The 27,012-nt window shown below is 35.6% G+C and overlaps 1 protein-coding gene across 1 annotated transcript; it reads right to left on the bottom strand.

Annotated features, from left to right (window-relative positions):
• Window positions 1-3,875: 3,875 nt before the first annotated feature.
• LOC110102571 (pentatricopeptide repeat-containing protein At1g08070, chloroplastic-like) lies at window positions 3,876-6,393 on the bottom strand. Its single transcript, XM_020830948.2, has one exon. It carries the CDS (start codon window positions 6,122-6,124, stop codon window positions 4,037-4,039), a length of 2,088 nt encoding a protein of 695 aa, XP_020686607.1. The 5' UTR covers window positions 6,125-6,393; the 3' UTR covers window positions 3,876-4,036.
• Window positions 6,394-27,012: the final 20,619 nt, after the last annotated feature.

Raw genomic sequence — 27,012 nt, 5'->3', positions numbered from 1 at the left:
TTCTATGTATACAAAAATAGCTATATTTTCAAAATCACCCCGTAATAAATCTCAAATAAACACTCAAAATATTCATAATCATAATCTCTATAATATAAAAAAAAAGTACACGGTGAAAGTTTTGTTAATACAAATTATTTATATTTTTCGGTGATGGAAACAAAAATTTGATCGAAAAAATACTAAAATCATAAAATCTTTGAAATTAGAAATAAGGTAACGGTTCCTTATAATGAGACGAGCAGATCTCCCAACATGCCCGACTGACAAAAATCGCTCCACGACCTCCAAATATATATTTCATTTTTCTCTCTCTTACCTTTTCTCTCTTACTTTACTCTTTCCATTCTATGTTAAACATTTGCTTAGGGAGAATGATAAGGACTTAAAATTGTTGAATAATGCTTTTAGATATTTTTATATTATATAATGAATTTAATTAATTTCTTTTAGTATATAATTCAAATAAATCATTTTAGGACTTCAAAAATTATTAAAAAATATCCATAAAATAAGTCATTTTATTTAAAAAATATCTGTGAAATCAATTTGCAAAACGGACACCTAAAGATCTTGAAATCCTCACTTGTACCGACATATAACAATTTCTTAAGAATTTTCGACAGTGCCCAAAAATTACGAAAAAATTCATATAAGTAAAATATTATAATCAAAATATTGGCAAAGACAGTTTACAATTTGGAGTTATAATGACTCCAAAAAAAATTGGTAAAGTCAAAATACGTGTTATTACACCTCCTGTCATCGTCTTTACTTCAAACGGCGAGTTATCAAGACTTTCGATCCAACGATCCCTCTCCTCGTCGTTGTTCTGAACTGCGAGCTTCGTGACTTGTGACGTGAATTTTCAAACCTTGGCAAAGTCAAAGTATTGTTTATTTATAAAATAACATCTAAAATAATTTATGCTTTAAATTTCTTTTAAAATTTTTAATTAAAAAAAGACTTAAAAATATATTCCTTTGGGCATATAAATCTATAGTCATACTTATAAGGCTTGAATTTTCTTGCAAAAAAATAGTCTAAAATTATCAATAATTAACATAAATGCATATGAGATATTGATTTACTCATTTTTATTTTGAGTCACTAATCTTTTCTTTTCTTTTCTTTTAAAAGTAATTGTCCTATAAATATAGAACCATGAATTGAGATGAAAAAAAAATCTCCATGCTATTTTGAAGCTCTATTTTTTTTAATAAAAATGAATTGTAGTAAAGTGTGACATCAAATAATAGAAATATAAAGTTTGAGGTGAGAACTAAGTCAATAAAAAAACCATACATGAGATGCCTAGCAAAGGTGCATCATTGAAGGACAGTGACAACCCCAATTGCAAATTGATTTTGACTAATTTTATGGCTTCTATCACTTCTCTACACTATGTAGTTGGATTCTCCCTCTTTCTCTCTCCCCATAAGCTCATTCTCATGATGTTTTCCACTTAGAGACTTTATTAATTTGATTTTAGGGTCATTTTCTCTTTTTCTTGAATATCTAGTACTACCTTCTTGAATAATTGAATTGATATGTTATTTTAGTCAATGGTGCAATCGAGAGTGAAACTAGAAAGAGTTCATGTAGCCAATTCCCCACCATGGATTTTTTTTTTTTTTTTTGAATAGAAACACTATCGTTATCAAGTCTCAGTTCCTGAATGAGAATAGTAAAGGATTTTGTTAAGTGGTTAGCAGGCAATGTAAATATTTTTGAATAATCATGATATGAATCAAAATAATATAATAAGTATTTTAACTATTTTGTCCACCGTCAATAAATACAATTGCACATCTTAGAATTTTTTTTTTTCAGGGCGCCCTCCTCTAATAAATGCATTTGTCCTAAATTCTAAGATTTTTTTTTTTCACCCTTTAGATTATGCATAAGGGTATCAAAATTTGATACGATCCGAAGCCCGCCCTGAAAAATTATGAGTTTGGGTCAACCTGTTTGCCATATGGGTTGGATTCAGGTTCGATAATCCGACACGATCATAAATCTGGTGGGGTCTGGATTGACCAGAAAACCTGAAAACATCCAGAATGACCCGATTTACACACCAAATGCTGATGGAATGACCCATGCGAGTGTTGTCGTGCCCTCGGCTTGTGAACGAAATGACCCATGCCTCGTACTCGAAACTCCAACTGACCCGCACACTTGCGGGAGTGCCGAACTCCAGCAGACCCGTTGTCGACGCCAAACTCTTCTAGATATTATTGTTGCCAGTTCGCCCTGACGGCCATACCGCGGTAGTCGTCCCCTGCCTGCAACCTTTTTTTCGCCTGCCTGCAACCTTAGTGCCTCACAACTCAACCGACAAGCGCTCAAGTGCTCGACCTCACTGCTCACCCCGTCGCCTGCCGTTGCACACTCGAACTCGCCTGTTTTTTGAATCAAAACGGGTTCGCAAGTAGGGTTAGGTCAACCCAGTAACCTACGGGGGTCGGGTTCGGGTTGACCAGTTTAGACCCATGTCAACTCGGGTTCAACCCGAACCTGCCCCATTTTGACGCCCTTAATTATGCACACCTCCACCCTTCAAAAAAAAAAAAAAGAGTGGTTCTATCTCTGTGTAACATATACATTGAGATTTATTAATTTAAATATTATTTTATTCAAATACTCCAAACATTCTATAGTGAACTAATTTAATTCTTATTTAATTATTTTTTTTATTTTCCTTATTTCTCTTAATCATGAAAATAAAAAAATGGTCAGGACAACATCAATATGACATTATTTATAGATAATCTCAATTTTGGCCACTGATATTTTCAATTAATTCCAACTATTGAAAATATAATAAACAAAACACTAAATTAATATTTACCTAATATAGCCCCAAATAATTTTGTAATTATTTATGCTTGTTAGAACCCCTATGTGATCTACCACCATATAAGAGGCAGCAAGTTTATTACCATTATATGTAAGGATTTGATCAAATGAAATATTCTAAAATATATAAAATTATTAAATTTATATTACACTAATTTTAAAACAATTTAAATATTTTTTTTTTTTAATATAATTTTTATTTAAAGGAGTTTAAGAAATAATCAGCATTGATTGTTGTCTTTTTTTAATGATTTTTATTTTCTTAATTATGAAATATTTTATTATACAAATATCAAATGACAACTCACAGTAGCTGTCAAGGAGCATAGTTAAATTTAATTGAAATGGTCAATTTAGCGATAACGACCATTTAAATTTAGATTTTGCTAAAAAGTTCAGTGGATTAAAATTTACTGGTTTGGAAGAAGTCAAGAATGAAGGAATCAAAAGAACTCTGTTAATGACAGAAGTTTATTAAGGAAATCCTTATGGGTTTACTCTATTATTGAGTCAATGGTGATCTTAGCATGGATTTGGCTCAAATAATTCAATTTAATTTGAATTTGATTTGAATTTGAGTTAAATTTAGCTTAATTTAGCTCTAAATAACATATAATATTAGAGAGAGAAGTCTTAGATGGTTTGGTCACATAAAATATCAGCTTTTCGACGACCCGGCTACGAAAGTAGATGTATTTGATCTAGCATATATTAAAAAGGTAGAGATATACCTAAAAAGACTTGATTAGAAAGTATTAAAGTGACTCCTTATTATTAGTTTTAAGTGAGAGTTTGACTCTTAATAGGACACAACAGAGTAAAAGGATTCACATAGCCAGCCTCACATAGTGGAATAAAGACTTGATCTTATTGTTATTGTTCAAAATTAGATTAATTGGGGTAAAATAAAAAAATAATAAATAATAAATAAAAAAAAGATAAATTTGGGTCAAAATTTTAATTTAATTTTCAATTGTTTCACTTAAAAATAATATAAATTGCACAAATGCATATATCCATTAATACAAATCTTAATATGTCATTAATTTGAAAATAAGACAGATTAAAGGACAAAATGCCACCACTCTTTTAAAAGTTCATAGTGAATGATCTCCACTATGTATACTGTAAAAGTTTGGCAATATTTAGCAATATTCCACAAATCATAGGGAAGTTACCAGTAATCATTGCAGGAGCAAGAGCCATCTTTAAAGTGATGGAATCTGCTTCTATCTCTCACAACAATTTCCCTTTCATAAACCTTGGAGATCAGCTTGGTTGCCAAGTGACAATCCCTGCAAACTCTCAGATTCTTCGAGACTCTGATTGCAGCTCGCGGCGGTGATCCGATAAGCCCAAAGGCAATGGCTAACTTCTCGCTGTGATGTGAGACAGACACTTCTTTCTCATCCTCTTCTGCATCTAATCTTGCCTCTGCTATGTCAGGCAGATAACCAGCTTCCTTAATTCTTATCATCATTTCATCAACTTTATCATATATCTCCATTGATAGAGGATGTGCGCTATCTTCTGCAAAGAACTCATGCATCACACCATCCACTTCAATGGAGCTGCAACCAGGAGTTTTCTTGATGCCTTTCTCCTTCATTTGATTTCTTAATGTAAATGCATCATCTAATCGACCAGCCGATGCATAGATGTTGGAAAGGAGTATGTAATCCCCACTGTGCCTTGGCTCCAGCTTCACCAATTGCTTCAAAGATTCCTCTCCAATCTCCACATTCTTATGGATCTTACATGAAGCTAACAAGGTCCTCCATATGATAGCATTGGGCTTTATAGGCATTTCAATCACAAAATTATATGCTTCTTGTATCATACCAGATCGCCCGAAGATATCGACCATGATACCGTAATGTTCGATCCTAGGTTCGATGTCATAAATGCAGCTCATTCTGTGGAAGAAGTGCTTTCCTTCATCAACTAGTCCTGCATGACTGCAAGCAGAGAGCACTGCTATGAAGGTTAGGTAATTTGGTTGGAAATCTGCTTCTAGCATCAAAGAGAAGAACCTCAATGCCTCTTCTCCTTGCCCATTGCTAGCTAAACCCTGGATAATTACAGTCCACGACCACGCATTCTTCTGCGGTATCTTAGCAAAGGTTTCCAAAGCATTTAGGATAAATCCACATTTGGCATAAAAATCCACAAGTGCAGTGCCCAGATTTACAGTCATCTTCAACTGCTTTCTCCTAACATAGGAATGCACCCATTTGCCTGTCTCAAGAGCTCCAAGAACAGCACAAGAAGATAGAACACTCACCATTGTCACTTCATTGGGTTCCACTCCCGCTCTCTGCATATCATGGAAGAGCTCGAGAGCTTCCCTGCATCTATTCCACTGGCTATAACCGGAAATCATCGCACTCCAAGCAACGACATCTCGGAATACCATTTCATCGAACAAATTCCTAGCTTTATCTACCTGGCCACACTTTGCATACATGTCAACAAGTGAAGTAACTAGATTTTGATTACTCTTAAGCCCATTTTCTTGTACATAACCCTCAATCCACTGCCCCAAATCCAAGATCCCAAGCCTTCCGCAAGCAGTTAAAACCGTAATCAATGTGACCTCGTCAAACTCTGCTCCCAACATCAGCATGTCACGAAACAAAGCTACAAGTTCTTGCCAGCTCTCAACCTTGAAATACCCTGCAAACATGGCATTCCATGTCACAATTCCTCTTTCAGGCATTTTATCAAACAGGTTGCGACCACTCCAAACATCTCCACAGCTCGCATACATATGTATCAAGCTATTGAGAACAAACTCTTCACATCCGAGCCCACACTTGACAGCATAGGCATGCACCTGCTTCCCAATTTCAAGTGAGTTCAAGCGGGAACAAGCCTTGAGGATGCAGGAGAAGGTGTGCTTGTCAGGATTGATGGAGGCAGCGAGCATGCGGAGGAAAAGATATACGGCATTGGTAGGGGAGCGTGTGAGGATGAAGGCGCGGATCATGATGTTGAAAGCCTCGGTGTGGGGTTGGGGCATTTCGTCGAACAGCTTGAGGGCGTAATCCATGGCGCTGGGGATGAGAAGAGCGGAGCATTCGAGTAGGTTCTCGGCGGTAGAGTGGTGGAGGGAAGAACCAGTTTTGATGATGTGGGCATGAACTTGGCGGAGGTCGCGAACGCTCTTGCATTGCTGGAGAAGAAGGGTTCGGGGATTGGAGGGAAATTGGGGGGGCAGTGGGGGAATTTTGTCGGGAATTATAGCGGGTGCAACGGTCATATTATTATTTTAAATTTTCCGCAATCGGCTCTCGTGGTCCAAAGAGGCCGTAGGACATTAAAAAAAAGGCAATAATCGGTTGAACTAAAGCAAGTAAGTTAAAGCGTTCGATCGCACAGCTGGTTGGAAATAAAAAATAAAAAATTAGATCAGCTAGTTTGAGGCGGTGGCATGTCCACCGTCTTCATCGTCCTTCATCATCATAGAGGGGGTTGTTGAACCAATGTCCCCCTTCAATGCTCTCATCGTAAGCTACTATGGTAATATCTGTCGTTCTAAGGTGCTTTCCTTCAAGAAATTATTCTATGTGGAGGCCGGACACAACTCTACGTCCGAAGACGAATCAGGCGCAGCCACAATAGCGTTCATAAGAATGTTTATGTATGACATATTCCCGTAGCTTATATTTTCATTTGAAGTTCTCATAAACTGCCTCTTTCTATTCCAAATTCAACTTTCCTCTAACTTTAAAAGAAGAATCATTTTGAGTTCACTCAATCAACACCACGACCTTCATGTCCTACGGAGCCCATTGTTTTTTAAGTTTTGTCATGTCTACCTTCATAAGGATCATTCTCCTAATTCTCCTCAATGATAGCAACAATTTTTATACCGCTTCATTCATCACCTTTATGTCCTGGCCCATCAATTCAAAAGTTAGAATCAAGAAAGTCATCATCAACTATTATTCTTGACAGCCTCCATAACTTAGCATTTGTCGCTTTGCCCACCTCATTAAGGTAATGCTATATTTGCCTCCATATGGAGAACCGTCCCAACCATCTTTTGTGACATCCATAATCTTTTTAAGTGTTATCTCTACCATCAGCATTTAAGGTCATGTCTCATATTTACCTCTAAAAGAAGAATTGTTCTGAGCATAACGAATGGCTTCACAAGCCTTTAAGAACTGGAGCATTTTCCTCATCCTTTTTATCTCTATTTATCTACCGTCTTCTTATCGAGAGATTATTCTGTGCGGATGCCGAATTGCCGGAGATTAATCAGAATGCGCCACGTCAATGATACCAAGCGGTACTGAGCTTAGCCGAGCCGGGTACCGAGCACGGGGTGACATGGCGCATTATGATTGGTATCTGAATGACATGGCGTCCGCATAGAATAATTTCACATTCTTATCATGCTATCTTTGCCACCCTCGGGATGATTGTCCCAACACTCAATTTTATTATGTCATCAGTATTAAGGATAGAAACATCAACCTACTTCCATTTACTTTATGTTGGTGCCCTCTCTAAGTTTAGAAAAAGCGAGACTTCTTGCAACTCATAGATTTTAGTTTTGAAAATTACTTCAAATAGGCTAACCATATAATTTCACCTTATTTATGTTGTTATTAATGAGTAGTTAAGACAAATTAACTTCTCTGACTATTGATGCAATAGAAAGTCAACAATCCCATATTATTTGACATGATAGCAATATTTAAATTTTGCATGAATATTGTGGGCATGCCAATTAAGGTGTATTTGATTTAATGATTTTTTTAAAATAATAATCTTATCAAAATAAAGATATTATTCAAATAAAAGTATTATTTTTTTTAATACTGAAAATTTTATTTAATATTCTCTTGCATAAAATACCTATTTTTATTTTCAAACATATCACACATTTTTTCTATATTTATATAGCTAACATCTAAGTTTTCATAGTTACTTATCCAACATTTTATTATCTTGATATAATTATATTAAAAATATTCTGTAAAATGAATATATTTACAAATTTTTATATTAAAAATGTTAATGCTTAGTAAATTAAAACTATTCCGTAAAAATCAATAGATTTTACTCAAATCAGCTCAAAATCAAATATTGTTGATCCGATTCAAAATTTAACCCGAATTGAAATCATAATCTTGAGTCTTATTCTACTTAGACTTCGTTAGGGACAACTTTTTTACTGCTTTTTAAACAAATTTTTTGTATAAAAATTAAAAAAATTTATACTAAAAAGCTGCTTTAAGAAGCAGTAAGAAAGCCATTCAAAAAAAAACATTCCAAATGAAGCCTTATTTGAACCGGAACTCAGTCTTATATCGCCCTTAATTTTTTTTTTTTAAATATTTATATATTCAAGACCAAATGAGGCTCCAAGCCTAAAGGTACTTCTCATTTCTACTCATACTTATTCAAATTTATGCAAATGATAGAGATTTCAAATATGTACTTATTAATTAAAATATTTTTAATATGAAATAAATAAAGACAAAATTTTCGCTACATAAATTGCCAAAAAAAAAAAAAAAATCTGTAAAATTTAGAATTTCAGTCCACAAACTATTCCTTGAGCTGAATGGATAGGGTCCTTCGCTATCCACTCAACCAAACCAATCTCTATCTAACTACAAGAGAATATCCAATGAAATTTGATAGGATTTATACGATCCCAACAATCTAACTCTTCGCTTTCACTCATTGAAATTTATGTTCATATATTATAAGTCTTTTTCATTAAAAAAATATTAAAAATAATGAGCTAAGAGGGTCAGTGTATTGAGTGGATAACGGATTGTCAGGTTGACCGGCAACCCGCCGGGTCAACCCGACCCGACCCGTTTTATCAAACGGGTTGAATCTGCGAATCCGAACCCGACCCATTTATAAAACGGATCAGGTGCAACCCGGATTTTCCGGGTCGGGTTTTCAGGTCGGGTCAAAAGTTGACACCCCTACCTGCGATGAGAACTAGCCTTATGGTTATGGGGACCTAACTCAGCAAGAAATCAAAGTGGACTCGCCTCCCACAACAACAATCAAGGGTTTGTGGATCATCCAACTTGGCACTTCCCCCACCCCCGAAGCGACTCACCAGTATTTGTGGTGGAATGTTATTAGCCAAACTCATCATCTCAGCTGCAGGAAGTGATTTTTTTCAAAAGAATTCTAGCTCACCTCATCATAGTCAATGGATCGTGGAGGTTAGTATCCCTGCAAACTGAACACACTGTCATTTACAGCCTCCTCAGCTCAACCCTCACCCGAAGCCTTGTTTACTCCTACTCACCTATACATACTCAACACTAAAGAACTAGTTATGAGGTAGACTAATAAAAGTAAGAGATGAAATCATCCATCGAGTTTTCCTGTGTGTGACAATGAATTTAAGATAATATGTACCAAGATTCATTAATAATTGTACCTTTTATTTCTTTATTGATGCAAACTTCTCTATAAAAGGTGAAGAGAAGTGTTTTAGATCTTTTGGCATTTGATATAGAGACTTGAGTTATTAGATTGTTTTCTACATATTTTTTTCTCTTTCTCTATAGTCTCACATATATCAAATACGAACAAACTTGAATCTAGGGATGCAAACGAGTCAAGTCGACTTGCGAGTCTACTTGAGCTAGACTCTATAACAAGCTCACGAGCCAAGCTTATCAAATTTCGAGCTCAAACTCAAGCAGATTTACAAGTTCAATGGATAATCGAGCTAGAGTTCGATTGAGTTGATGCTCAACTCGTTGACTCGTCAAGCGACTCGAGTGCGGAAGGTGGAACTGCGAACTCAGATGCTAAAATCGGACGTAGAGCTACCGACGTGCCTGATAAGGTTTAAGCAGGAACTCTAAAACAGAGATCAGAACTTCAATACATTAAGAAAACAACAGAGGATTAGTTTGAAGTTCATATCATTTCTTCTATCTTTCCCGAAGCTACAGTAAGTCGAATATAAAGAAGGAACGGGATGACAGGAGCCGTTAGCCATCAACGGCTGTGATAGACTTGCAGGAATCAAAGGGTGAGCAGAGCAGCAGTACACAGGCTGCAGACGGTAGTGGCTTGGAAACGAACAATAAGCACGCCGACTGCTTGATACGATAATAAACATATCAAGATGGCTTATCATCCCCCCTCAAAGTAACTGGTGCGGAGCAGATAGTTAGTTTGTCTCTAAGAAACGCAAATCTGTTGGCTCCAAGTGCTTTTGTGAATATATCAGCTGGTTGATCCATCGTGGATATGTGATGAACTGAAATATAATTTGACCGAATACAGTCTCTGATAAAATGAAAATCGATCTCGATATGCTTAGTACGAGCATGAAAGATGGGATTATTGGCTAATGCTAAGGCGGATACATTATCACAGTAAAGCTTTGTAGAATCAGGAAGTTCAACTTGAAATTCAGTGAGGATACGTCGGAGCCAGATAATGTCACATGCTGCAGTGGAAAGAGCCCGATACTCTGCTTCGGTGGAAGACCGGGCAACCGAAGATTGCTTTTTAACAATCCAGGAAATAAGAGTGTCACCAAGAAATGCACAATAACCCGTAATTGACCGTCGATCAGTTTTATCTGTTGCCCAGTCGGAATCAGCAAATGCAGTTAACTGCAGATTAGATTTGTAAATGGGTAAACCAAGTGTGAGCGATCCCTGAACATAGCGCAGAACCCGTTTTAAGATAAGGAAGTTTGTGTTGTAAGGCTGATGCATATGCTGAGATAGGTAATTAACAGCAAAGAGGAGGTCGGGATGGGTGATTGTGAGATACTGTAATGAGCCAACCAGCTTTCGGTAAAACTCAGGCTTATCATACAATGCATCAGTCATATCAGGTGTAGGTAGTGGGGAAGGAAGTTGTGTCGCGACTGGTTTGCAGTGAGACATGGCGGCACGTTGTAAAATGTCTTTCGCATACTGGGATTGATTCAAATGCAGCCCAGAGGCTGTGCGACAGACTTGCAGGCCGAGAAACTGATGCAAGTGTCCGAGGTTGCGCATGGAGAATTCTGACTGAAGTGCAGCAACCAATTTATACAGCTCAGTTTGAGAATTACCGGTTAAAATGATGTCGTCAACATAAATGATCATATATAGTTGAGTAGAACCCTTATGCAATAGGAAGAGGGAAGGATCGGCGGAGCTTGTTTTAAAACCATATGTAGACATATAAGAAGACAATGTGGCAAACCATTCTCTCGGTGATTGCTTCAATCCATAGATAGATTTTTTGAGTAAGCAGACATGGTTAGGGTACTGTGAATCAACAAAACCCGCAGGTTGTTTCATGTGGATGACTTCCTTGAGTGTTCCATGCAAGAATGCATTAGATACATCCAATTGAATAATTGGCCAACCACGGTTGATAGCAACCGTGAGGAAAACCCGGATTGTAGCAAATTTGGCTACAGGGCTAAATGTCTCATGATAATCAAGACCATGCTCTTGTTTGAATCCCTGAGCAACAAGCCTCGCTTTGTAGCGAGCAATAGATCCGTCGGCATTATACTTGGTTTTGAACAACCATTTGCATCCCAACAGATTTTGAGACGGATCATATGGCACAAGAGTCCATGTACCTTGACGTTGTAAGGCCTCAAATTCAGCACTCATTGCCTGTCTCCAAACAGTGTATTTAGCTGCTTGAGTGTAACCAAGTGGCTGCGTTGGTACAAGCTGATGTTCAAGGTCCATAATTTGCTTGGGCTTGAGATGCCCAGTTTGAGCTCTAGTCAGCATAGGATGTTTGGACGACTGAAAAGGGGCTGTAGGCGTGGGAGGAGAGTCCGAGACATTTACGGGAATATCACTGATAGAAGAATCAGGAAATGGTAGAGAGTTGTTGGACACAATGTTACTGGGTGGATGCTGCTCAGGTAATTTGGGTGATATAGCGGAAGCTGGGATGAGAGTAGCAGGTGTAGGTTGAGGCAAGGGCATAGAAGAGGATGGTAGGGATGATGTTATAGACTTTTGAAAAGGAAACAGGTGTTCATAAAACTGTACATGCCGAGATATGTACAATTTTGCATTGTTAAAGTCATAACATTTATACCCTTTAGTGTTATTGTGATAACCAAGAAAAATACATGGTTGTGATCTTGGTGCTAGTTTATGCGACAATTGAGTAGGAAGACAAGGATAGGCAAGACAGCCAAATGTTTTTAAGTGAGTATATTGAGGTGGTTTTTTATATAGATATTCATGAGGAGATTTGTGATGAATTGATGAAGAAGGAAGCATGTTAATTAAATAAACTGCCGTAAGGAGTGCATCAGCCCAGAATTGTGAAGGAAGATGAGCATGAAGTAATAGAGCTCTGACTGTTTCAACAATGTGTCGATGCTTGCGTTCAGAGACTCCATTCTGTTGAGGTGTATAAGGGCAAGTGGTCTGATGAAGAATGCCAAAATGTTTTAGTTGTTGTTGAATGTTGGCATTGAGGTATTCGCCACCACGATCGGTGCGAAGAATTTTAATTTTCGTTTGAAATTGAGTTTCAACAAATTTTTTAAATTGTAAGAAAATTGAACACACATCAGATTTTAAGTGCATTGGAAAAACCCAAGTGTAACGACTGAAATCATCGACAAAAATCACATAGTAACGATGGGATTGCATAGATACTGTAGGGGACGGGCCCCAAACATCACTGTGTATAATTTCTAAACATTTAGATGATCTACTAGAAGATAAGGAAAATGGTAAGCGAGTGCTCTTAGATTGAGCACAAGCATTACAATGAAAATCACGGCTGACAGAAGACTTGCTGGGAAAAGTTGTGGGAAGAAACCGTTGAGTGGAGGGAGACGGATGTCCAAGTCGCTGGTGCCACAAGGAGTGATTGCTGGTAGTGGTAGTAGTAAGTGCTGTAGTAGAAGGTCCATAAGTGGTAGAGGGAGCAGCAACAGAGGTGTTAACCGGATAGAGCCCATGAAGATTGGGACCTTGGAGAAGTGTTGTGTTGGTCTAGTAGTCCTTTATACAAAAACCATGAGAGTCGAGAATAACAAAGCATGGATTATCAGTGGTTAGCTTATGAATTGAGATAAGGTTATGAGAGAGTTGCGGAACATGAAGGATACGCGATAGATAAAGCTTACGATGAGGTGTAGGTAGGAGCCCCTGTCCAATGCCAGCAATTTGGAGTTGTTGACCATTGCCCACTTGAACGTTGGAGGTCCCGGCATAAGGTTGCACATTCTGTAGCTGAGCGGCATTAGAGGTGAGATGTTCAGTTGCCCCTGAGTCTAAATACCATTCAGCGTTTTGAGGCGAATCTGTGGTAATATATGCCTGTGGTGGAGCAGAGTATGCCGGATCATGTCTATACCAACAGTTGACAGCTGAGTGGCCAGATTTTCCACAGATCTGGCATTCTAGATTGGATCGCGGTCGACGACCTCCATGATTTGCAGCAGGATTAAATGTTCCAGACGGTGATCTGCCAGGACCAGTTCTTCCAGAGGGAGAACCTCGACCTCTGCCACGATAAGATGAGCGGCTTCGATTCGATCCTCGAGTGGCAGATAGAGCAAAGTTTGGATCAGGAACAGAAGTGGCGATGGACTCACGACTAATATCGGCCTGTAAATGCAACTCTTCGCTGCAAAGCAGGGAATAGAAGTCATCAAGAGGCAGCTCTCCCAGATGAGTACGAATAGAGGTTTTGAATGACTGATAGGTCGAAGGGAGACCGTTTAAAGTATAATGTATAATGTCTTCTGGATCTACAGTCGAACCGGCAGCAGCAATGGCATCGACTTTTGTTTTAATGTCTGTGAGGTACTGCAACATGGTTTTATCGCCAAGTTTCAGTTGATGAAGTTCTCCTTTGAGTTGAAGCAGTCTGGAGCGGTTTGATGACTGTAGTCGTCGTTCCAGCGTTACCCAAATTTCATGGGTAGAATCCAGATTTAAGATATACGGAAGCAGTGATGGTGAGACCGTGGAGTAAATAGCAGATGAGAGGTGTTGATCAATCAACATGTAAGTTGAATAGGCAGGATTGAGAGAACTGCTACCGTCAGTAGCTATAATTTGCTTAACCGGTTTCACTGTATCTCCGGTGAGATGGCCTTCAAAGCTGTTAGCGGTGAACAACTTCATCATTTGAGATTTCCAGATAAGATGATTTTCGGTCGTTAATTGAACATTGACCATTGTCTTGACATTCGACATGAAGAACTTGAGTTGAGCAGGAATAGTGAGCGTACTCACTGTAATACTTGACTCCGAACTCTCCGTCGGAGTGACAGTGGAAGACGACGCCATTAGAGAAGTAAACAACAAGAAGAAGTAGGAAAAAAAAATAACCTAGAGCTCTGATACCATGATAAGATTTAAGCAGAAACTCAAAAATAGAGATCAGAACTTCAATACATTAAGAAAACAACAGAGGATTAGTTTGAAGTTCATATCATTCCTCGTGTAATATTCAGAAGCTACAGTAAGTCTAATTTAAAGAAGAAACGGGATCAGGAGCCGTTAGCCATCAACGGCTGAGATGGACTTGCAGGAATCAAAGGGTGAGCAGAGCAGCAGTACACAGGCTGCAGGCGGTAGTGGCTTGGCAACGAACAATAAGCACGCCGACTGCTTGATACGATAATGGACATATCAAGATGGCTTATCATCCCCCCTCAAAGTAACTGGTGCAGAGCAGATAGTTAGTTTGTCTCTAAGAAACGTAAATCTGTTGGCTCCAAGAGCTTTTGTGAAAATGTCAGCTGGTTGATCCATCGTAGATATGTGATGAACTGAAATATAATTTGAGCGAATACAGTCTCTGATAAAATGAAAGTCGATCTCTATATGCTTAGTGCGAGCATGAAAGATGGGATTATTGGCTAATGCTAAGGCGGATACATTATCACAGTAAAGCTTTGTAGAACCAGGAAGTTCAACTTGAAATTCAGTGAGGATACGCCGGAGCCAGATAATGTCACATGCTGCAGTGGAAAGAGCCCGATACTCTGCTTCGGTGGAAGACCGGGCAACCTTGAATTCAAACTCAAATCAGAGTAATTCCTAGCAAAGTTATCGTTTAATTTAAACTTATGCAGGTTATTATTTATAGATAGAGTTCTTTTTTTTTAAAATTTGACTAGATTTATCACATTATCACTCTAAAAAAATTTAAATGCACCACCATTTTCTACTTCAATGGTACCTTGGAATTAGATTGGAAAGTGTTGCAACTCATGACCCCGAGTTTGAGATTTTGATGATGACAAATAAATGTCACCTGAACTATCTATTCATTGAATATCAATTTGATTTATGCTATTGCCTATGAGTAATAACATTTCAGGAAGATCACAAATTAGTCAGAACAATAGGAAGACTCATGACTGGTTAGATTAAAAGTGTGTGTCTGAAACAATGTAATTTTCTATTTATTTTATTTTTTTCTTTTCTTAAGTCTTACCACAAACTGCATGTAAAAATTGAGCAACCATGCACACACACAGGGGGAGAGGGTTTTAAAAGAAAATTGTAGATTTTCTTTCTATGATGATCATACTGTATGACTTTATTTTATACTATACAATTTCATCTGATAAAATGATTTTTTGTGAACAAATTGTACCGTACGAACAGTATCGTACTGTATGATGTGTTACAAATCCAAAACACTAGCCGCCAAATTAGTTTAAGTTTTATTAGTCTAACATGTTCGTACTATACAATTTTATTTGAATACTTACTTAAATTAACCAGTAATTAGTGGATTAAATCGAGGACTAATCTATGATTGGTCATCATACTGTATGAACCTGTTCGTACCATACGAACCTGTTCGTACCATACGATGAACATAGGCTGATTTTGATCATCCCGGAGATCGTCCTGGACGATCCCTTGATTTGGCCTCATTGTACTATACGATGTTGATCATACCATACGATGAACAGAGATGAGTTTTGATTGTCTCGTCTATCATCCTATACGAACAGATTAGTTGGAGGTTCATATGGTACGATGCTATATCATACTGTATGATTTATTTTGAACTGTTCATAAACCTTCGTACTAGGTCAAAGACTATTATACATATCGTACTGTACGATAGTAACGACTACTTTGAATATTTCAGGGATTTTGGAGCCTGTTTTATGTATCAAATTAATAATCTTTTCGAGAGAGAGACATAGATAGGGGAACATGATTAGAGAGGGAATCCTTGGGAGAGAGCTCTTGAGAAGTTTTTAGGGTTTGAGAGAGGAAGGAGAAGGTGAGCTTGGTGAGGGAGAAGCGGTGAGAGGGAGATCACACGGTTGCTCCATTCTTGCTACATCTTGCTCCTCCTATGGCCCGAGAAGAACTTGTGGGAGGCTCTCTAAGGGGGAGACTCTTCTACATCCGTGACCTCGAAAGTACTCTGCCTTCTCTAGGAGGGAAAAAGATGAGAAGGTACTATGCCATCGCCAGGAGGGTGAAAATAGCGCTTGGTGAAAGTGAGTCTTGTAAGGGCTTCTCCGCCTTGCCGTGGGGGGAAAAATGAGAGATATAGTTTGTAGTGAAATTCTTGGAGTGTAGGACTCCGAGGAGTGGACGTAGGTCATGGTTTGACCGAACTACTATAAAATTCCAATGTGCTTTTTCCTTCTCGCTTTTAATTTTTGCTTGCACTTTATTTTCATAATATTTGCTTAGTGAAAAATTGTGAAAGAAAAAGGTTTTCAGTTTTGCATGTTGAGTTCAATTGATTGCTTTTGTATTAGCTAAAGTTTTCTTGTTAAAAATTTAAAAACACAAAAAAAATATTAAAACTCTTGCTTAGGATTTTAAATTATTGCAAGAAATTTTCACAATTCATCCCCCTCTTATCAATCTAGTGATTTTAATTGGTATCAGAGCCTATTTTCAAAAATAGTATTTTAGAAAATCTGGAAAAACAATCATGTCACATTTTGATAATCGTAACACTGCATAGGGTTATTCAATAACCCGTCCACCACTTTTTGACAATATCCCGTTTGACTTATGGAACATAAGAATGACTACTTTTTTATAGTCTATTGATTACCGTATGTTGATGTTAGTCAATAATTGATATGTTGCACCTTTTTAAACTGTGAATGGAGTGAAACTCAAGTGCCTTTTAATGAATGGAGCAATGAGGATAAGAAATTAGCTCAATTAAATGTGAAGTGCTTAAATTTCTTTTTCTATGCATTAAATTCTTAGGATTATATGAGAGTTTCTACCTGTGCTACTAGTAAGGAGATATAGGGTAGATTGTGTATCACATGAACTAGTAAAGTTAAATAGTCTAGGCTTAACAATCTGTTGCATGATTATGAACTCTTATGTATGAAACCTAGCAAAATAATATATGACATGTACACTAGGTTCACCCAAATCGTGACATCTTCATTAGGCAGAGAAATTTCAAATTCTAAAAAGGTAAACAAAATTCTTAGATGCTTACCTATTTCCTATGATGCTAAAATTACTGTCATCACTGAATCTAAAGATCTTAATATTTATTCTATTGATAATATGCTTGGTTCATTCATTGCATATGAGCAAGGAGTGAGTCAAAGGCAAAGTGATTCAGGTGAAAAGAAGAAGGAGCGAACGGTGGCATTAAAAGCAAACAATTCAGAAAGCGATAGCTCTGCAGGGGAGGAAGAAGATAATATAGCATTAATGACCCGACAGTTCAAGAACTTCTTAAAGAGAAAACACAGGCATCATCAGAACGGCTGGAATAAATGTAAAAGCCCGAAGTTTAATAAAGTTTCATCTGATATAATCTTTTTTGAGTGCAAAAAGCCAGGTCACCTTCGAGCTGATTGTCCCAACTTAAAGAGCCAACCTGCTAAAGAAAAGAGCAAGGATAATGCCAAGTATAAGAAAGGAAAAATTAAGACACAAAAATATTTTTTAGCCGACTCTGCCTTAGAATCATCAGAAGAAGAAGCAGATGAGGAGGTAACAAATTTATGTCAAATGGCTAACGATAATCTTGATCAATCGGATCAAGATGAGGTATGTCAACTTTCATATGAAGATTTATTGTTCATTTCTAAAAAAATTCATGACTCATATAGGAAATTGGAAAAGATGCATGCTAGTCTTAATATTGAGTTTAGTAGTTTACAAACTGAGTATGCAAACTTAGTCAAAGAAATTTCTAATTTAGATAGAGATTATATGAAACTTCTTGATGAGTATGATGCATTAAATAAGAAGCATATTGAACTAACTGAAATGCATGAAACCTTGAAAACCACTCATATTAAACTAGAAGAAGCTATTGATAGACTAGACAAACTTGCATTAGAAGTATATCACAGTGAGCATTTGTTAAAAAATAGAAGTTCATGGATTGACATATCAAAACAACACTTTAAAAAAAATCATAGAACTAGAAAAAGAAAAAGCATCACTCACATTAGCACAATCTAGCAAACCCCCAATACAGCATGCATCACATAACTTTAGGAAGAGGTATCACCACCCACATAGGTTAGTGAACCCATTTCCTGGTGTTAGGTGCTTCTCTTGTGACATGCTAGGTCACATAGCCCGCACTTGCACAATTCACCATAGGATACACTTAGTATGGAGACCTAAAGTGCATCCATCACAGCATAGCTTGGACACATCTCATTCATGCAAGCATAAGGAGGAACCCAAACTCACTTGGATTCCCAAATCTAATCCTTGAATGAAATTGTAGGGATGCTCTCACAAAAGACCTAATGAGAGCATGTGGTGCCTGGATAGTACAAAGCCCATGAACACTCCAATGAGCTCAATAATTCAATGAGACAAAGATCTTAATGGAAAATCAGTATATCAGAAAAAATATAGAGGAAATGATTGGATCCCTTCTCTACCTAACTGCCAATAGACCGGACATAATATTTAGTGTATGCCTCTGTGCCCATTTTCAAGCTGATCCTAAAGAGTCTCACCTAACTACAGTCAAGAAAATCCTTAGGTATCTACTAGGCACCCTGAACTTATGAATTTGGTATCCTAGGCACAACACTTTCTTTGAAATCATAGGGTACTCAGATTCGAATTTTGCAGGATGTAGGGTAGATAGAAAAATCAACTTTGGCACCTTCCAATTCATAGGACAATCATTAGTTTCTTGGTCCAATAGGAAGCAAAACTCAGTAGCCCTTTCCATGGTCAAGGCAGAATATATTGTAGTAGGAAGTTCCATTGCACAAGTATTATGGTTAAAATAATAAATTCTTGATCTTGGCCTACTAGTATGAACCATCTCAATCATATGTGACAATACAAGTGCAATTTGCATCTCTAAGAACCCAATTCAGCACTCTCGAATGAAATACATAGATATTAGAGACCATTTCATAAGAGATCACATTGTTAAGGGAGATATAAAATTGCATCACATCGCTACAGGAGATCAATTGGCCGACATATTCACAAAACCACTAGCATTCGACACCTTTAGCACCTTGAGAAATAGACTGTGTCATAGATATTAATACATAAAATAAAAAAAAACACATAAAAAATTCTTCTATGACTGTTCTTGATCATCACACACTCACTACACAAAACCACCAAATTTGACATTTTATTATCATACTGTATGATCCACTATCATACTGTACGATATATGTAAATCTACATAAAGCACAACCCATATGCAAATTTTGCCTCTGTTGATCGTACGGTACGATACCCATCATCTTGTATGATACAGCTGGCAGCCAATCAATCCGTCTGGTATGATATTATTGATCATCGTACGGTACAATACCTCCTCTTCGTACTATATGATCCATGTCAGCGAACGGATTGGGAAGAATTAACTCTATTTGGTACGATATTATTGGTGTTTGTACTGTACGATAACTCCACTTCATACTGTACGATCCACCTCAGCAAATAGAAGAGTACGACTTAAAGGTGTCTGGTATGATATAATTGTCATTCGTACTGTACAATATACCTATTTGTATAGTACAAAACTTTTCATCAAAGGTCGTATTGACAACCCTCGGGATGATCAAAATCCTTCTGATCTTACTGTACGATACCCATCGTACTATACGAGTTAACCACCTTTTGACCAACTGATTCGGTAGAACATTTATTGCCCTATCATACTGTACGATACTAGATCGTACTGTACGATGTATGAAAAAATTCTATAAATATGCTGGCTAGGAAGATCTCTTCACTCACAATCCCTCACTTACATCTCTTCTCACTTAGTCTACTTGCCTTCCTGATAATGTCGAGTTCTAGCAAGAGGGGTCATTTGGTAGCTGGAGCTCGTCTTCCTCTAGCCATCACAGTGCTCGTTTTCTAAATGTAGAAAATGAAGAGGCCTATCACAAGTTCAAAACCTGTAAGATTACACCGTTCAAAATGATCAATCATGCTGCTTTAAATTTTAAGGTATTAAACCTCTTCGCTTCAACCACTTTCCAGTTCCTTCTTACTCTAGCTTTCCCCTTCAACTACAAACTCATATTTGAATTTCTAGCAAATCTTACCTACACTGTTGGCAATACAACTTTCCACCCCTTTGTCTGTCGCCAAAACATAGAGATTACCAAAGCTGCCATTGCCCAATATATTGGGCTATCCACTAAAGGACCTAGGGTTCATTCGTTTCTCACAAACGAATTTGACTAGAGTGATGTTAATTGTGTCCTTAGGAATGCAGCCTTCTATCAACAACAGCCACTCATCCAATCACTCAATCGAAATGCCAGAATTATTCAACGGGTCCTTAAAACCTCTATACTATCCAAAGCTGACGACCGAATCAACATGACCGCGACTTTATCTGTGACTACTTATCTTATCATGTCCAACACCAAATTCGATGAGGTAGATTTGATTATTGACTACATTCATCATATGACTTTCGTTCGCCTCCCTACTACTTGCCAGAAACAAAATCTAGCCCTTGGTCACCTTATAGGATACATCCTTCAAAATAAATACCAATTAACATATCCTGGTGAACCCGATAATCTTCTAATCTTTTATACGGAAGCCTTTTTCCGTATTCTTTTCCATCGGGGACAAGAGCCTGAAGAACCTGACTTTGATGATGAAGAAGGAAATGCTTCCCCCGCAACAGGTCAAGCTCGACCACGAGAACATGCAGCACCCTGAGCACCTGCACTAGCTCATCCTCATAATATTTGGTCGAACACTTCGACCAACTTCATACTCGTCTCGATACACACATATAAGAGCAACATCAGCAACACGAGGCCGATATACAATGGTTTGGGGAACGCTTCACCATGACTGATCACCAATTTGACATAATCCTTCACTATTTCCAACCAAACCCACCTCCACCTCCAAGTGATCAGGATCCTTCCCTTTGAAGTATATCTGTGTTGTTTTCTTTTTTAGTATTATTTTCTCCTCTTTTTGGTGTTGTCAAAAGGGGGAGAACTTTGTTGTAGTATGCTCTTATGTTTCCTTATGTTTAAATAGAATGCATTTCTTTTTTCTATTATGTATTACAGTTTCTTTTTTTTTTCTTTTTTTGCATTGCATTTCTTTTTCTTATGTTTAAATAAAATAAAAAATTAAAAAATGCCTTTCAAACTTGCCTACAACAAACATTATTTGACATCATCAAAAAGGGGGAGATTGTTGCAACCCATGACCCCGAATTTGAGATTTTGATGATGACAAACAATATCGCCTGAACTATTTATTCATTGAATATCAATTTGATTTCTGCTATTTCCTATGAGTACTAACATTTCAGGAAGACTACAAATTACTCAGGACAACATGAAGATCCAAGAATGGTTAGATTAGGAGTGTGAGTCTGAAATAATGTAATTTTCTATTTATTCTTTTTTCTTTTCTTGAGTCTGGCAACAAACTACATGTAAAAATTGAACAACCATGCACACATATAGGGGAGAGGGTTTTAAAAGAAAAATGAAGATTTTCTTTCTCTGATGATCGTACTGTATGACTTTATTTCGAACTGTATGATCTCATCTGATAAAATAATTTTCTGTGAACAAATCGTACCATACAAACAGAATCGTACTGTACAATGTGTTACAAATCCAAAACCCTAGCCGCCGGATTAGTTTAAGTAAGTTTTATTAGTCATTCATATAGTACGAACATGTTCATACTGTATAATTTTATTTGAATACTTACTTAAATTAACCCGTAATTAATGGATTAAATCAAGGACTAATCTCTGATTGGTCAACATACTGTACGAACCTCTTCATACCAAATGATGAACAGAGGCTGATTTTGATCATCCCAGAGATCATCCTGGACGATCCCTTGATTTGGCCTCATCGTACTGTATGACGTTGATCGTACCATATAATGAACAGAGATGAGTTTTGAACGTCATGTTTATAGTCCTGTACGAATAGATGAGTGGAGGTTCGTATGGTACGATGTTATATCGTACTGTATAATTTATTTTGAACTGTTCGTAAACCTTTGTACTAGGATGAAGACTGTTATACATATCATACTGTACAATGTCATATCGTACTGTACAATAGTAACGACTACTTTGAATATTTCAGGGATTTTGGAGCCTATTTTATGTATCAAATTAGTAATATTTTTAAGAAAGACATAGAGAGGGGAACGTGATTAGAGAGGGAATCCTTAGGAGAGAGCTCTTGAGAAGTTTTTAGGGTTTGAGAGAGGAAGGAGAAGGTAAGCTTGGTGAGGGAGAAGAGGTGTGAGGGAGATCACACGGTTGCTCCGTTATTGCTGCATCTTGCTCCTCCTATGGCCCGAGAAGAACTTGTGGGAGGCTCTCTAAGGGGGAGACTCTTTTACATCCGTGACCTCGAAGGTACTCTGCCTTCTCCAGGAGGAAGAAAAATGAGAAAGTATTTTGCCGTCGCCAGGAGGGTCAAAATAGCGCTTGGCACTCCGCCACGCCGGGTTGGTGAAAGTGAGTCTTGTAAGGGCTTCTCCGCCTTGCCGATGGGGGAAAAAGGAGATCCATAATTTGTAGTGAAATTCCCGGAGTGGAGGACTCCGGGGAGTGGACGTATGTCATAGTTTGACTGAACCACTATAAATTTCAGTGTGCTTTTTTCTTATCGCTTTTAATTTTTTCTTGCACTTTATTTTTATAATAGTTGCTTCGTGAAAAATTTTGAAAGAAAAAGGTTTTTAGTTTTTCATGTTGAGTTCAACTGATTTCTTTCGTATTAGTTAAAGTTTTCTTGTTAAAAATTTAAAAACATCAAAAATATTAGAACTCTTGCTTAGGATTTTAAATTATTGCAACAAATTTTAACAATTCACCCTCCCCCCCCCCTCTTGTCCAATCTAGTAATTTCAGAAAGAGTTTAGAGATCTAAAAAAAATCTAAAGCTCTACCCAATGTACAACACAAATGATTAAGGTTAACTATCACCACTAAGCAATTGCCCTGAACTAATTATCGTTTCCCATCACCTATCATATGATCTCCATTATCTAATCATAATTATCCAGCCTTCATTGTTCTTTCACCGTCCCCGACGATTTTCACTTGAACATTGTCATATGTCTACTATTGTTAGTCTACTATTGTCCAACAATCATTATTTTGTTAATTACCTTACTTCACTATCACCGTCCTTCCACTAATACATTACTCGAACATGTCATCAACCTTCTCTAGAATTTACAAGTATCATATGAGATCGAGATAGTCTTCTAAACATTGTTATCAAATTGATAGGAAAAGTGAACCTTTAAAAACTCTATTTACCAAGTAGCCTATTTCATCATAGCCAAGCCCCATAGTTCTTTTTTTTTTTTTCATTTTTTGGTTTTTTGTGCAAACACTGTGGTACATCTATAATTCATTCTTGTTAGATCATTTAGAATAAATAAATAAATAATATTTTATAATGTAAAATAACCAAAACATAAATACATAAAAATTTAAATAGTATAAACTAAACAAATCAATTTTACTCATATAATAAAAATTTAGCTAAAAAAAATGTTTAAAAAATTATAGGGTATTTGTTGTAAACTTAATAACTTTAACTTTAGTTATTCAATCTCACATTACTTGAGAACTTTTTCATAGTATTATTTATATAGCGTTTTAGGATTGCTATTTGGAACTCACATGGGGTGATAGGCATGATAATGCTCCATTGGAACTTTTTTATAAATATTTATTATAGAAATTTATTTCTTATTAAAAAAAGTATAAATCTATAATTTAAATTAATTTTTTAAGTTTCATATTTTATATTAGTTTATTTAATTTATTTATTTAACCATTTAAATGGTTTAAAAATTGAATTGACAAATTATCAAAAATTGGGACTGATTAACTAGTCGAGTCAATAATTCACTCCAACTTTGGCTGGTCCAATTAATGCTAAAGCTATTCTTGGATTTGAACGAACAAGTTATTCGAACTGTTCTTGATTTGATCTACTTTTTAAAACACTAAATAGTGTTTATATAGTATAGTGGAATCACAATAGTTATGACACAATAAATTATATAACTATAACATAGACTTTAAGAATTACAATAAATTTAAGCAATTAGTATATTCATAAATAATAATAAGAGCAAAATATAATCTATTATGAAATGTAGTGGATACTTGACCTTATAAGTAACTCAAATATGAACTCTTACTCCACATCGGCTAAACCTACATTGGATCGCCTCCTCCTCTCCCTTTGATGGCCTTCTACTTTTATTTGACTTTTTGGCTTCTCAAATGGAGACAATATGATAACTAGTATTTAATCTCGAATGTCCCAAGTATCTTCTTTGATAATGGATGTATATTTTCGATATATGTAGTTAATCATATTTCTTGGGTATATAATTTTGAACTCAAGCTATAACAACGAATGCCTTGATCCCAAGCTATAACTAACACATGTTGAAGTGAGAGACCCATAGCATCAATTTTTTGTATGTATATGTTATATTATATAAATTATGTCAGTGTTCACTATAATATATGAACCATAAGATTGTCTGTGGCTCGACTAATATAATTTTTTTAGCAAAAAATTTAATTTCCTTTTTTTTGGAAATTTTTTTTGAATTTTTTTTTTTAAAAATTTTTTTTTTTTTTTTTTTTTTTTTTTTTTTTTTTTTTTTTTTTTTTTTTTTTTTTTTTTTTTGTAATATATGTTCTATTTGTTTGTTAGATACAATTTATTTATTTTAGATCTATGTTTTTTTTATAGATCTATATTTTATTAGTTAGATAAAGATTTGTCTTTATATCTAATATATTTTCTAATGGTTTAAAATTTCTTTTTTGATGTTAAAAGGTTAGGATAAATTATTTTTATAGATCCAATTTTTAAAAAAGTAATTAGATTTATATTGTAAGATTTTATTAAAGATAACAATAAATTTCATACTTAGTATCAAAATAAATTATAACATGATGTATAGATATTGTAATCAATTTATTGTTTGCTAAAAAATATACTCTAATAGATAATTTAGTGACAATTAATTTCTATAGGAAATAAAAATTAATATCCAATAATTTTGTGTGCACTAAAATAGATTGCTTCACTAATGGTTGTATGACATATTATAAGGATTAATTGATTGAAACTAAATGCAAGTATTGTAGTGCACCTTATTTTAAACCACAAAATGAGAAATAACATAAGTAGAATGATGTTACATATAAGAAGTTATTTTATTTACCTCTTACTCCATTATTATAAAGACTATATATAGCTATAAGTTTTTTTATACATGTGAGATGAAATCATGAGAGAATTGTTGAACTATGTGTTTTAATTCATTCATTAAATGCTAAAGTGTGGAAGCACCTTAATTGTATACATTCTAAGTTTGCTTATAAGGCATGAAATGTTAGAATAAATCATATGTTGGTATTTTCATGCAAAAATATTCCCTTATATTAGATTATGGAAGTACAGTATATTACTAGGTTCAATATATGAAGATGATAGATTGATATTAAATATAAATAGGTGCATCAATAACAAGTCAGGAAAGTTATTCATAATGAATAGGCATGACAGTCTTATATTCATAGAGTATTTCTATCCTTTGCATTTTAGTGAATATTGAATCTTTTAGTCAAATTGGCTAATTTTTAAGAATTTGCATTTTGCATGCACACTAATTGAAGCATTGTGAACATAATATTTTGAAAATATTATGCAAATTAGAGATAATATTTTCACTTGATTTGTTTACTCAATTGAACATCTATGAATACATCTACCATATTATGACATGAGTTAACAATAGTTCAATATCAATGGATGTATCCATTTAAGAGGTAAACAAATGTAATATACGATTCAAATTATTTGTACATATTAGCATATGAAATAATGAATATTATTGCAAGCATTTACAAAAAAATAAAATATTAAAAAGGTATGTATAGAAGATTTCATTTATGAAGCATATCCAGAACATAATATCACACATTTATGTGCTTATACTATTTTTCACCACATATATAAAATAGTAGAACAAGAATTAAATGTGTTGGATGTAATAATGATATTAATAAAGGGAGCACAAGTCAATAATCATTACCAATTTTTCATGTGATTGATAAAGCCTAAGTAAATGTATGTTAACTTATTTGAATGATAAAAGAGATAAATGCTACAATATTATATGTTCTCTTTAATTGAAAAGGAGTTTAATATTTTGTATAATGAGCTCCCCAACAACAAATGTTTAATTTACAATTTTTTTTTTTTAATTTCAATCCTAAACATCACAATATCTCATTTAATTATAGGGTATTTTTGTGTTCACTCCCAAAAGCTAATTTTTATGTTATGGATAAGAAAATTGAAGATAAATTTTCAAATTGGTTTATAATATGTATAAGTCTCGATAATCTCCAACCTAATTTTATAACTTATTTTTACATCTTGTAGATTATAATATTCTCCAACTTCAACTTATAGGTTCATGATCCAAAAAATGTAACTAAGGCTTTGTTTGGGATGAATTTTTTATTGCTTCTTCAAGCAACTTTTTAGTACAAAAATTAAGAATTTTATACTATAAAGATGCTTTAAGAAGAAATAAAAAAGTCATCCAAAACGAAGCCTAAAATTGAGAATTACTTGACTTTACATGGTGACCAATAAGGGAAATAAAGATATGACTC

This window comes from Dendrobium catenatum, unplaced genomic scaffold (assembly GCF_001605985.2).
Source record: "Dendrobium catenatum unplaced genomic scaffold, ASM160598v2 fragScaff_scaffold_637, whole genome shotgun sequence".
NCBI classification, from domain to species: domain Eukaryota; kingdom Viridiplantae; phylum Streptophyta; class Magnoliopsida; order Asparagales; family Orchidaceae; genus Dendrobium; species Dendrobium catenatum.
Note: the sequence above shows the minus strand (reverse complement) of the source record. Positions and strands in the feature narration are given on the sequence as shown.

Bases quoted from the DNA above. Each gene is read 5' to 3' on its own strand.
- LOC110102571 (XM_020830948.2), bottom strand. From the start codon at position 6,124: ATGACCGTTGCACCCGCTATAATTCCCGACAAAATTCCCCCACTGCCC.